The sequence below is a fragment of the Lagopus muta genome, chromosome 11 (assembly GCF_023343835.1).
Source record: "Lagopus muta isolate bLagMut1 chromosome 11, bLagMut1 primary, whole genome shotgun sequence".
Classification (NCBI taxonomy): Eukaryota; Metazoa; Chordata; class Aves; order Galliformes; family Phasianidae; genus Lagopus; species Lagopus muta.
Genome location: NC_064443.1, coordinates 11046708 through 11059437, shown reverse-complemented (window position 1 = coordinate 11059437; position 12730 = coordinate 11046708). Strand labels below are relative to the sequence as shown.

Genomic DNA, 12730 nt, shown 5'->3' with positions numbered 1-12730 from the left:
ACTGCTTCTCTGCTCAGCTGCCATCGCAGTGTGACATGTATTGGAATCTCAGCTGTCAGCTGCCATTAGGTTTGTATAGCTTTAAGTTTTCTCATCCTCTCAGAAGGGGCCCTGGCAGAGCTCTTCTCACTGGCACGTCTTAGGCAAGCTTTCCTCCAGCTGCATTTCCTTTCCCTGCCTCGAGCTCTTCTTGCTCCTCCCCAGCTAATCCCCTCACTTCAGAGAGAAATTTTTGCTGTCAGTCCTCTTGGATTCCTGCTTTCCTTCTCTTGCTGAGCCCTTGAGCTTTTCCTGGCATGATGGATGCTAGTTAATCCCATAGGCAGTGCCTCCCTGCCACAGGGCCCACAAACCTTTCAGGGCCCCTTTATCCCCAGTGGGAGCAGCCAGCAGCCTGTGGGAACAGCCCCTTGTCCTCTACAGGGATTCAACTTTCCTCAGTATTAGTGGGATTTCCCATTGGAAAAGCCAAATAACGTGAGCAAATGCTATGAAGCAAATATCTGCTGGAAGAGCTGTTCCCCCATAACCGTGTCACCACCGTGCATCCCACTGCTGCAGTTTGTGTGTGACCGTGCCTGATGTTCAGCTGAGCTCAAATTGGGCTGTTTGGAGAGTGGGGGCCGGTTTCCCTTATAGTTTCCAATTACTGCAGCAAATCAACTATATTTTATAAATAAATAAACAGTAGTGGTGGAGATTCTAAATCATTAACCAGACACATGTGTTGGCTGAAAATTAGCAAATTAGAGCAATTTAAGTGAGCGCTGGCTGCTCCCCCAGGCCTTCAGCTGAAGCAGGGGCTCTGCAGAAGCACTCAGAGGCCTGAATCTGCTGCTGCATTGAAAAAAAGTGGAGGTTGGAGGTGCTTGAGCTTAAAATGTTTATTTTTGTCCACTCTGATTCCTTCCAGTGTGTGGTGTGAATGATGTTAGAGTAATAAAAGTCATTTTGCTCTTTCTTTGTCAAAAGCTGTCATTTGGAACATGCCAGACGTCCAAATTTGTGAAGGAAAACAGATGCTCTGTTTTTCTTTTACTTATCTCTGGGTTTTCCAGCCTTTTAAGCATCACTGGGGCATGTTTACTACCCTTTGTTCTTTTCAGTTTGGATTAGATGTGTCCTTTTACTTTTGTTCTTTCTTTTCTCGTGTTGAGTGAAAACTGTGAGAAGGAAAGCAAAGAAAACCCAACCCCTCACCCAATGAACAAACAAGAGGAACGTGTTCAGAAAAACTGTCTAACAACGGGAGACTTGCAATAAAATCATGGATTTTGGCATGGCAGCTATACTGAGATCCAGAGTTTTCAGTCACCATATTTGTGCCTTTAGGCATCCTGACTTGTTCTTTGGACAGAGGTTACTTTGTCCTGTTCAGCATAAAAGGACATCAGGGTTTTTTTTTGCATTATTTTGCTGTGAGGAGTTTTGTGGAAATCAGTCCCAGGATCTGGGAACAAGCTCTCATGCTGTGCTGGTGCGTTTGCCATGCAGCAGTACAGTGCCATAAAGCATCCTGGCTGTGCTTCATAGCAAAAAGCATTTCAGCAGTTGGGTTTTTGTCACTGCAAGAGTTACTGAAATAGTTTGGATCTCCTGTTGAAAAGGAACATAAAACACAGGAGAGAGGTGAAAAATGGGCCAACGTGCAAATGCTGTTTCCAACTTTGTAGCGGTGCTAAGTCCAGAGTGCTGCACAGCCCAGTGTTGAGATTGGAAGGTCCTACAGAGCATCCATTCCTGGAGCAGGCAGCAATCATTACTGGTGCATTCATCCTCCAGACCTGGAGTACCCGGTAAAAAACAAAGCAGTTTTCATTTAGCTGATGCACAGCCAGCGCACAGAGAAGCCAGGCTTCTGCCCAAAATGCAGCCATGGTGCAGAGGTTGAGCTAAGGCTGAAAGCTCAGTTGTACCCTTGCTTGGCCATCCATTCTTCAGGTTGGTCACTGCCTCCTGAGGTTTATCCTCAGCTGCACTTTCCACATCAGAAGATACCTCAGAGGCTGCTGCAGTGAATATTGATGGGCTCATTCTCTCTGCAGCCAGGAAAGCCTGGCAGTGGTAAGCATAGGAAAGCTCCCTGAGCCCGAGCCACCACGCTGGGGAAGGCCACGATTCCTCTTCTGTCAGCGTGGCTACACTTCAACCCTCTCCATAATTCATGAATAACTCATGATCAGGCATGTTTTATTTATGCCTCTTAATGAAGCTCATTTTTCAGCCTGGTGTCGCAGCATCCCAGGTGACTGCCACCTGCTCTGAGCACCGTGTGGCTCCTTCAGCTTCAGCTCATCCCTCATCTTTCTCCAGGCTCCAGTGGCAGAGAGGATATTGGTCTCCTAGGGAGGTAATTGAATGAAAAAGGGCCCTTGCTGCCTGGAGGCTGGCAATGAATCCTTACAGCAGAGCCACTGTGCAGGACTGTGAGTCCCAGGCTGTTTTGGTTGTGGCTTTGCTTCATCGCTGCTGAAGTCACAAGCTTTTACTTTTCCTTTCAGTAGTTGTTGTCTTTCAGCAGCATAAAACTGTCCTAAAACCAGAGTGTGTGCAGGGACATGAAGTCACAGAGTAGCCATGAAGAGTATTTCATGAGCACATGTACAGGGCTTGCTGCGTGATGTCTGACAGAAATCATAAAAACCCACACCTGGTTAGGAGAGGTTGGGCTTTACAAGCTCTAAACTACTGCAAAAAAAAGGGGTCAATTCCTCGTGCTTCCTGTGTATGCCTGTGCCTCCTTTCCTGCTTTTGCATATAGAACCTTGTGCAGACCCAGCTCCTCTGCTGAGCGCTGGATTTGTCATTGACTGTCTGACTCTTCAGGTCTCTCATAACCCGTCTCCAGGCGGGAGTACATGAGACAGGCGCATATTCAGATGACGTTGTGGTTTGACAATTGCTATTTAACTGTTTGTTTGTTTGTTTTTTTAAATAAAACTTCATTCACAGATGTTTGTAAGACACAGTGAGCCCAGGATCAGTATAAAAAGTTTTTTTTATTTTAAGTATTATTTCAGACATTGCATCTTTCTCCTTGCAAACTGTGTCTGGGATTACTCTGAGTCTGCTGTGGACTTGACACCAGAGGGGGTTTGGATGTTAAAACCACGGATCAAAGAAAGTTGTTTTTCCCTGATAAGTAATTGAGCTACTTTGCTACTGACTTACATCCAGCTGTGAGATTGGTGCTTATTTCTAAGTCAGTGAATAACATGAAGCAGCCTGGAAGTAATCACTTAGAACAGGTGAGGAAACACCTTTGTCTCCTATTCCCCTGCTCCAGTAGAGCTTTTTGTCTGTGTCGTTGCTTTCCATGTGCACAGGCATCAGGCTGCATACTCACAGGGATGTGCCAAATCACACTTCGTTGTTTCTTTTGGAATTGATGCAGGGTTGTGCAGTCGGTCTAGAGGCCAATCTGCTCAAATGCCCAAGGGCCATGTCAGGGAACTCGGTGCTGTTTTACCTCCGTTAGCCTCTCAGTTGCTCTGATCTCTCACCGTGGCAGGAAGTATTTCTGTTTTCATCATGAAGATCCACCCACATTTGACAGTTGAAATTCTAAATTTGCTGTATGGGCACCCAGGTAAATTTGGATAATGCTGTTCTCCCTCCCAGTAAAAGTCTTAGAAGCTGGGATGCCCACCAGGCTGCCCTGCACTGTGGCATTGGAAGCAACCAGACAAAATTAGAGCTTCACATCACTAAGAATGAATTTTCTTCCTTCTTTCTGCTATATTTACCTACAAAAATATATATAATTTTTTATATTCAAAATCAGTTGCTGGAAAGGTAGGAGCTCCAGATTTCTACAGACTGTTGTTGCTGGCGGGAGGTATTTTATACCCTTACTGGTACATCTATGTTTCCTATCCTGCCTCAGTGTAAACACCTGGAATGAGGTTTCCATTTCCTACTTCAGTGGATTTACTGTGATAGAGAAAATGAAGTGGTTTTAGTAACACAAAATATTTTAACAATGCACTGCAGAAGGATGAGAGGGCAAAAATAACATGAAGTGAGTTTTCAGCTTTCTGGCTCTGGTGGAGTCCTGAGATTATACCAAGGCACTGTGTTAGTAAGGTATGATCTGTATGAAAAAAAAAGAAAAAAAGAATGCTTTTATGAGTTATGGAGGCAAATAGAAACTAAACAAGATTGGCTTCTGCTGTAGGCTAAAATTAGGGTCATTTTCCCATTATTTCCAATGAATTTGATGGTCACCAGTTGTACTTTGCAGCAAAGAGCCCCAGAGGAGCAGTGCCCCACCAGCTCCCCTGGCTCCCTGCTGCCTTACACAGACCTGTGGGTGCAGGGAAAGGCTCAGGCTGTGTCCCTGCAGGGCAGGCTCCCTTTGTGCTGTCCTCTCTTATATGAGCTAGTTGCATCATGAAATCATTTGAGTTGGAAGCAACCCTAAAGGCCATCAGTCCAACCCCTCTGCAATGATCAGGGACACCTGCAGCTCCATCAGGTGCTCAGAGCACATCTGGTCTGACCTTGGCTGTCTCCAGGGTCATCCACCATCCACCACCTCTCTGGGCATCCTGTGCCAGTGCCTCACTGCCCTTATTGTAAAAAACCTTTCCTTGGTGTAATTCCTGAAGAAATACTTGTTTTTCATTCTTTCCTTTTCATAAGCATTTATGAAAGCTTCTTTTCCAAACATGCTGTGTGCTGGAGCTGTGTCCTTGCCAGCCTGGCAGCCCAGCGCTGAACTTTTCTCCTCTTCTTGGTTTCACTCAGACCCTGAGGGCTGTTGTAACCTAGTTTTTTGTGAGCGATTTCCTTTCCTCTCCCCTCCCTCTTGCTCTCTTGCTTTATGGAGTATAGCCAGATTAATCACACGAAGCTGTGGAAATTAACAGTGGTAATTCAGGGCTTGGTAACTGGTCATGGGAGGGCACAGGGAAGCATTTCCTTCCTTTGGAAATCACCACACGATTTATCAATCCCCAGGATGTCTGTCTGTGATTCCTTTTTTACAATCTATTTCAGGAAACACAAAACCAAAAGGAAGCTAACTGCCTTCTCAAATAAATTGTCTGTGTTCATGACCAATACGTCCCTTCTCATGTGAGTGCATTGAGCTGTAAAGGAGAAGTCATGAGATAATGTTTTTTCCTCATACACACAGGCCTTTTTCAACCAAGAAAACGTGCCTGAGCAGAAACCAAGTGCTTTGGACTCTTGTTCAGAGTTCTGCAGCAGTTTGCTGGGACTGCAGCACTGCTGTGACTGTGCTGCCTCTACCTCTTCTGCCAGGTAACAGCAACAGGACGAGAGGTGATGGCCTTAAGTTGCTTCAGGGGAGGTCCAGCTTGGATACCAGGAAAGATTTCTTCTCTGAAAGAGTGGTGATACACTGACACAGGCTGCTTAGGGGGTGGTTGAGTCACCAGTGTCCCTGGAGGTGTTCAAGGAAAGGGGAGAAGTTGAACTGGAGGACGTGGCTTGGTGGGCACGGTGGGAGTGGTTTGGACAGGATGATCTTGGAGGTCTTTTCCAACCCTAACAGTGCCGTGATTCTATGACAGATCGGCGTCCGTTGCACTGGGGCCAAAGACACTGCAAAAGAGTAAAAGCAATTGAGTATCACTGCTTGCTGAGATCTGTATGTGTGTGCTCTTCTCCACGATGTTTCGACCTAAGCAAGAAGTTTTGAGATTCAGCATTTTCTCTGCATGGCCGGGTGCTCAGGACATTCACACAGCCAGAGCTCCCCGTGCGAGTCCCTGCTGTGCCTGATGGAGGCCTGGGGCTGGAACTGACCTCTCAGCTCCTCTAGGTTTTCAGCTGCGACATTTACAACCTCTACCCCAAAAATAGTCCAGTTCTAGCAACACAAAAAAATACTTCCCACTCAAATCTGCCGCCAGTGCAACATGAACTGCTCAGAGAGATGGATCTGGTGACACAGGTCTCTCCTGCTGTCTTCCTCTGCCTGGAAGGGAGAGCTCCAAGGCAGAGCACCGGTTCATCCACTGTCTGTTCAGCGATCCCATGGAAAATAAATCAGTGGCCAGTTAGTTATCAGTTGCTGTAATATCCCCAGATATTACCAACACCCATGTCTGTGTTTCTCGAGGATACTGGCAAGATTTTTCTTTGACAAACTCATCCCAGGTTGGTGAAATAAGAAGAAATAACTCCTCTTTGTTCTCATAATAGGTAGCTGAACATTCATAAAAACGAGACAGTTTCAGAAAGCAAGGAATTTAAATAGTGATACGGTGTCTGTGTTCCCCCCCGTAAAGTAAGCATTGCTTCCCTGTTCATTTCTTATGCATTTTCTTTCTTTGAATCTATTCTTGTGTTTTCTGATGAACTCCCTTCGTGCCCTGGAAGCAGCTGCTGCTTACAGTTTTGTCTTCAAGCAGTGATCATAATAATAGATATTAAAATGACTCAGGAAATTCAGGTACTAGCAAACCTGCATTATACAATTCTTTCTGGGAAGAACAAAAAGCAAGGAAATATTGAAAAGAAATGAAACAGACTGATTCAAACAACAAAAATCAATTCTAGCATCCCTTAGAGGGTAAATTAAAATGATTATAGTACTTCTGATATATTTTTATTGGAAAACAGTCAAGAACTGAGGATTTGTTGAGTAAGTTCAGGCCTTGTCCGTGTGTCTGTCTGACAAAGGCCGTACCACCTGGCTCAAAGGGTTGTGCTGGCTTCTGGCTGCAAGCAGTACATAAGTGCTGGTGGTTAAAGCCACCTTGATTTTGGGAACCCATTTTATTTGTCTCCTCTACTTGAGCTTGGTGTAATGTGATATTTTCATTTTCCAACAGTTTCACCACTTCTTTTCCCCTGCATGTAAGCATCACATACTGTTTGCTGAATATTTCACTTGTTCTTATTTAGACTGAAGGTTTCTGTTACCACTGGCCCTTAGGGGACCAATTTAGCTGCTCTGAACCAGTTTTGGTGTTCAATTCCATCTTTTCAAAGAGCCGCATTTCCACATCAGTTCAACCCTTCGTGTGCTGGCATCTTCCACACTTCTGGCTCAATGAATGTTTAAAAACGCTATTTCTCCCTCCTGTCTATCCTCATACATACATATGCCTCTGCTATCTAAATGATGGGGGGACATGAAAGTCATGCTGTGAAGTGGAGGGGATTTTAATGTAAATGATGAGCCACAAGGGACGCAACCTCATTCTGGCTGAGTGAGGTTTTATGTGCAGAAATGCAAAATATTCAGCACGTGTATCGCTCAAGTGTTGCAGCAAAGCCTCGCGAAGGCAGCGAGCGCCTGAGTAAATTCCGAATTGCTGACCATGTCTCAGCTCTGCCCCATCCGTCTGTCGTGGCTGTGAACACATCCTGCAGCATCCTGCTGCTTGTCGTGTCCTTGTCCCGAGAAAGTCTTGACTTTGTCTTGACACTCAGCTGCATGCAAGTCAGACTCTACAGGACAGAGGTACTGGAGCCATAGCAAACTCCCACACAGTAACACAGCATCTGTGCTGGGTCTGTTTGAATTGGAGTTATTGTGTGTTTGTTTTAGTAGTGCGTAAAGCCCACCCAAAAGCCAGAACACTGCTTTCCCACGGAAACATGGCTCTGAGCTGATTCTAGCCCTGCCTGATAACAAAGGAGGTCTCAGGCTGATGACCAAGTCATTGAGAATTGGGATCCGTACATCTGAGCGATGTCCTCTCAGCTCTAGGAGGTGTGTTATTAAAATGAGGCTGTCAGCACCCCGAAGAGAGCTGGGGGCGGGCTGTGCATCTTCCATGCGGTTTGATCCTGCCTGACTTGTTAACACTCTCTTGCTTTTGTGATTAATTATTTAATCCTCTCCCTCAGTACCAGGGTAGAATAGTGCATCTCCCGTTTCTGCTGAGATTCACAGTTTTCCCTGTGAGCCACCTCGAAGCACAGCATGAGGAGACCAGGGCTGCAGTGCTGGAAGGGTCCATCCAGTGCTGCAGTCTCTGGTGGGGATGTGGGGACAGTTAGCCCTGAGCCACCCGTGATGCCAACACAACTGCTAGCTGTGAGGTGGATTGAATGATGGAGAGGCGTTGGATGGGGGTGGCTTTGACTCCAGATGCTGTCAGACATGATAATTACAAATTGGAGGTGAATGTGTCAGTGAAGAGACTTTATTTCAGGAGTCAGGCTTGGCAACCCTCTTCCCTTTCTCTTTTGAATGCCTTTGAACAGCTTTCAGTTCAAGTTTTTGTAATCACCCGGGCGTAGCTCCTTCAGCTGCTTTGTTTTGGACATGCTGCAAAGACCTAAAGATGCTTCTCTGTTCTCTGTGTCCAGTGCTCATGTAACAAAGCTGCTGCCCATGGTAAAGTGCCTACCTGAAGTGCTGGTGTGTGCATGGGAGTAGGGGGAATTTGTGCTCGGTGGGTACCAGAGCTCTGTTTTCAAAAGGGTGAGCTCAGTGCTCAGCAACAGCTGAACCATCGCCTGTCCTCTGGGGCTGCAGAACCTCTCACCACATGCAGCCGGGGGCTGCCGGGTCCTTCCTCCCTCCTTGAGCATTCTTGGCTGCTTCCTGCATGAAGCCCCCGCTGCTGGATAAGGCAAAGCCTGAGGTATGAATAATTTGCAAGGAATTAGCTGTGCTTTCATTACAAGACAGTCTCCTCAGTTCCTCTGGTGTTTGCATCTTCTTTCATCTCCTGCCTGTCATAGGTGCCTCAACAGCTGTGGAAACTCCGGGGGGCTCTGAAGGGAGCAACAACCCAGAGCAGGGGGTGAGGGCTCATGCTTTGGCCCCACAGATGTGGCTCAGGGCTCTGGATCCAGCCTTTACCCCACTACAGTTGCCACTGGCCAACTCACCGCTCCATGAAGTAGCCAAGTGCCAGCTCACCACCAAATGTGTTAGGAAAGCAGATTGCTTAATGCCTAGGAAGCTGATGGAGTCTTAGGCTGGATTTCTCTCTGTTTTATCAGGGTCTATAAATTAAACAGAAACTTTCGGTGCTGAGGAAAGGAGCCCAGGAAAGCCATTATTTGTCGGTAACACCTCATGTCTAATGGTTTTGCTACGTGTTAATTGAAAGCACTGGAAGTTTTAGCAGTAACACCTGAAGGCAGCAGTACTGAGTGCAGCTGTGAGGGGCTGCATCACTCACAACCTTGCTGTTCAGCAGTAACCAAACATTTTAATGAAATGGCTGAATGAAATGGGGCCACAGGGCCCTGGGTCTTTTTTTCTAAAGCTTGGGTCCCTGCCTGCGCACCCATTTATTCTCCCCCAGTGCTGTCCATATTGCAATTTCCCTACCAACCATAATTTTCCAACTGGCTTATCCCTATTTTGGTGGTGCCTGGTGTGGTGGGGAATGTTCACCATCACCGTCCCCTTCCCTGGTTGAGAAGCAGTGATCTGGAAGGAGTTGCCCCCTTCCCTGGGAATCCAGCTGGTGGGAATGATGTCTTTTTCTGATTAGAGAATCATAGCATGTGCTTCCACCTCCAGTGCCCATTAATAGCTGATAAATAACCCACTAGGACAGAGATGTTGAGGATAACACATGGGCTGGAAGGGATCCAGGCAGGGGCTGGACTCACTGCCTGGGCAAGCATTCACAGCCAAAGTGAAATTCAAAAACCCAGAGTCCCTTCTGTATGAAGGATTGGGTCTTGACACATAAGCTTTGCCTCATACTGTCACCTAATGCTGTTAGTGCCCCTGGAACTGTACATGTAGCAGGGAAATTGCTATACATAACAGTCTGTGGGAAACTGGAGATAAGAATATTTGCCCTCTCATTTTTCAAGAAATTAGCAGGAAAGGACAGTTTTGCTACAGAGAAGCGTACAAACTGATCAAATGTTTAAAATGCACATTTTGTACAATATCTTGGTAAAGTCCTCCTTAGAAAATTGTTAAATCTCTGAAGTTATTATCTAAATAAATATTTTATTGTGTTTTAATTCACTTTATTATATTGCACCATGACCTGAGCACCTTGAATTTATAAATAAAAGAATTATTACGTGCAGACATTACAACATGAAAATTAATTCTTAAGTGCTTGGAGTCTTACAAAAATTTCAGCAGGTTTTCTAAAGCAAGTGATATGAGTTCATAAACACGCATTTTTCCGCTCTTAAAACATTGCAGGTCAACAGAGTGCTAGAGGAGACACTAACAAAACCTGTGCTCTTTTATTGAGAGAGCAGAGCGTTTGGAAGGCAGAGTACCCAGCTGTTACACTGCAGCACTCTAATGGCACCTCTGGACACCACGATAGTGATAAAGCATGACAGCATTGTCTAACAAGTCAATTGATAACCAGCTCTGGGAATGGCAAGAGAGCATGCTTTAGTTGCCATTCAGCACAGTGTTCTCCATTTCAGTGTCTCTAGAAGATCCTCTTAGCAAGGGGGAATGGTGAGGTCTTCTCCCCTTTGTGTAAGAGTGCACTTCCAATGGCCTCTTGGGCAGCGGATGCCCAAAATTGAGTTGGATGGTACCCAACCTCTGGCACCCCCCCTTTGTGGAGCTCCTCACTAGCCAGGGGGTGTCCCAGAAGAAGATAATTAGGCTTGTGCTAGTTCTGCTTCCTCTGATCCCTAAGAAAGAGTTAATTACAGCCTTCTCCCTTTTGCTCAAAGGTGGCTGGGTATTATCATCAGAGCTGTAATTATTCATGCTAATTACTTATTTGGAGAGGGAGAGAGAATGAGAGAGTGAAGCCCCAGACTCCACATCAGCCATTGGCAGAGCAGAGCAGACCAGGTGCACTCCGTTAGGGTCGGATCAAGGTGGGGCTTGGGGGGTGGCAGGAGGTTGGGGATGCAGGAGCAGCTGTGAGTGGACACCAGCAGACCTGGCCCTTCTGATGCTGCTGCCTCCTCTGGGACTGAAGAAAAAGAGCATGCACTTCTTGCAGACCTTCCTCCGGTGGAGGGCACTCCGAGGTAATCCTGGCTGGAGCCTTTGTTGATTCGGTGGCTTAATTAACCTTTTGCTCTCTGCTTTTTCCTTTGGTTTTGAATCTCCCTAGGAGGGAGCAGGGTGGGTTGTGAGCTGCTTGGCAGAGGGCTGTGTGTGGGCTGATTATTTCATTAATGGAACAGGAACTTGGGTGACCCCTGGCTGCCTCGGTGCCAGCGCCAGCGTGCTGCCTGAGCAAGTTGGGGAGGGGAAAGGAGGTGATGTGTTTTGTCTCTCCTACTTCTGTGCTTTTAATAAAAAGACTGCCTTCTTTTGGAGGTGTATTCCTGTAAATGAGTCTGGGTTTGCATGTTGAAGCCAACTGGTTTTAAGCTCCCTTTGTTGGTGGCGGGGGGCACCTGTTTATTTGATGGCACCAGTGAAGTGCTTGGAAGGCAGCAGTGTGGTGAAGCTGAGTGTGCTGTAGAAGCTGGGATCAGGTGGGAAAATGCTTCCTTTGTGCAGGCAGTGGGAAGTTGCCTCCTTTGGTGCACCTGGAGGGATTTGGGGATGGAGGTGTGCCCTGAGTGTGGTGGCACACGACGGCTTTGTCCAAAGTGAATAAATTGCTGTGAGGTGGGAGACTGCTGTGAGGGCTTGAATCATCCCCACAACAGAGTGGTATGCTGTGCTTTTATTTTTCACTGGAACAGTGGGAACTGCATGTCCTCCTTGACCCAGGTCACTGACTGCTCCTGGTAGCTCCTCAGTGTGCAGATCAGTGCTGAGCGCTCAGCTGTGATGCAGGTTGCTTTTTTTGTTGGCTCTTCTGCTTTAATCCTTTGGTTCCTGCAGTTCTTAAGGCTAAGGAAGAACAGCCTTGAGACTCATGTTTAAAGGTAACTTGAAATATGCAGTTTTTAACAAAATAACCATAGAGAGCTGCCCCTTCCCTTCCCTGTTCCTCTGCATTCTGACAAAGGTCTCTGCCATCGTTCTTACGGCCAGCATCTGTGTGCTGTGCTGGAAGCCAAACTGGACTGCTTCCTTGAGGAGATCTTAAATTCCTCTTGTGTTTTATCTTTCTACTTCAGGAAAGACTTGCCATAATCATATTATGAGTAATCTTTTCACCTGGGCATTTTATTACTTGTTTAAACTGCACAGACTTTCCATTCCCATACCTTTTTCCTGCCAGGGAAAGCTGGCTTAAGCACAGTGAGCTGAGGACCATGGGGATGGGGAGATGTTTCCTTGCCAGTATTGGGGCAGTTTGGATTTGCAAAGAGGTTGGAGGTGGGGATCGCTGTCCTAACAGATAGGGTGATGCTGAACCTGAGCTTAAGATTTATTTCTAGTCCTTTAAGTCTTTTGCCTGCTGCTTATTGGGAACAGAAGGCACATCCAGAAAGACAAGGAATCCGAATTCACTGCAGTGCTACAATCGAAATAGCCTTTATTTTAAGCCCACACAATCCTTCTAGATCTACACCCTCTGAAGACAGCAATTTTTTTACTTCTCTTGAAATGCATGGGCACTAAGAACCTACTTGCTTCCTAAGGAAACTGGTTAAAATAGATTTTTCTGTATATGTGTTTTGTTCTCTTGTTTTTTCCCTTTCCCTTTGTGTCTTCTGAAAATTACCCTCACCCTTTGTGGTTCTGACTCCAGGCTGTGTGTAAGGGTACATTATCCAACTAATTGCTACTTAATACTTTCCTTTGGACATTAGATTTCCCAAACAATTCCTATATAAAGCTGTTGCACAGCACTATAGCAAGCTTGCTTTCGATCTGCCTGTGGTTTGCTCCTCAAGGCAGGGTTGCAGGGTTACAAATGAATATTGACCTTCTTGCACC

General features: G+C 46.2%; 1 protein-coding gene across 3 annotated transcripts in view; it reads left to right on the top strand.

The window, feature by feature from the left end:
• GRIP2 (glutamate receptor interacting protein 2) overlaps positions 1–12730 on the top strand; it is a 218533-nt gene that overhangs the window by 115723 nt on the left and 90080 nt on the right. Inside the window, exon 1 of one of the 3 annotated variants that reach the window (XM_048957645.1) lies at positions 10809–10914. The exons of the other annotated variants lie outside the window; for them this stretch is intronic. Within the exon in view, the coding sequence (XP_048813602.1) occupies positions 10836–10914 (79 nt within the window). The 5' untranslated portion in view covers positions 10809–10835. Of the gene's footprint in view, positions 1–10808; positions 10915–12730 lie in introns of those variants that run through there. 3 annotated transcript variants of the gene reach the window in all.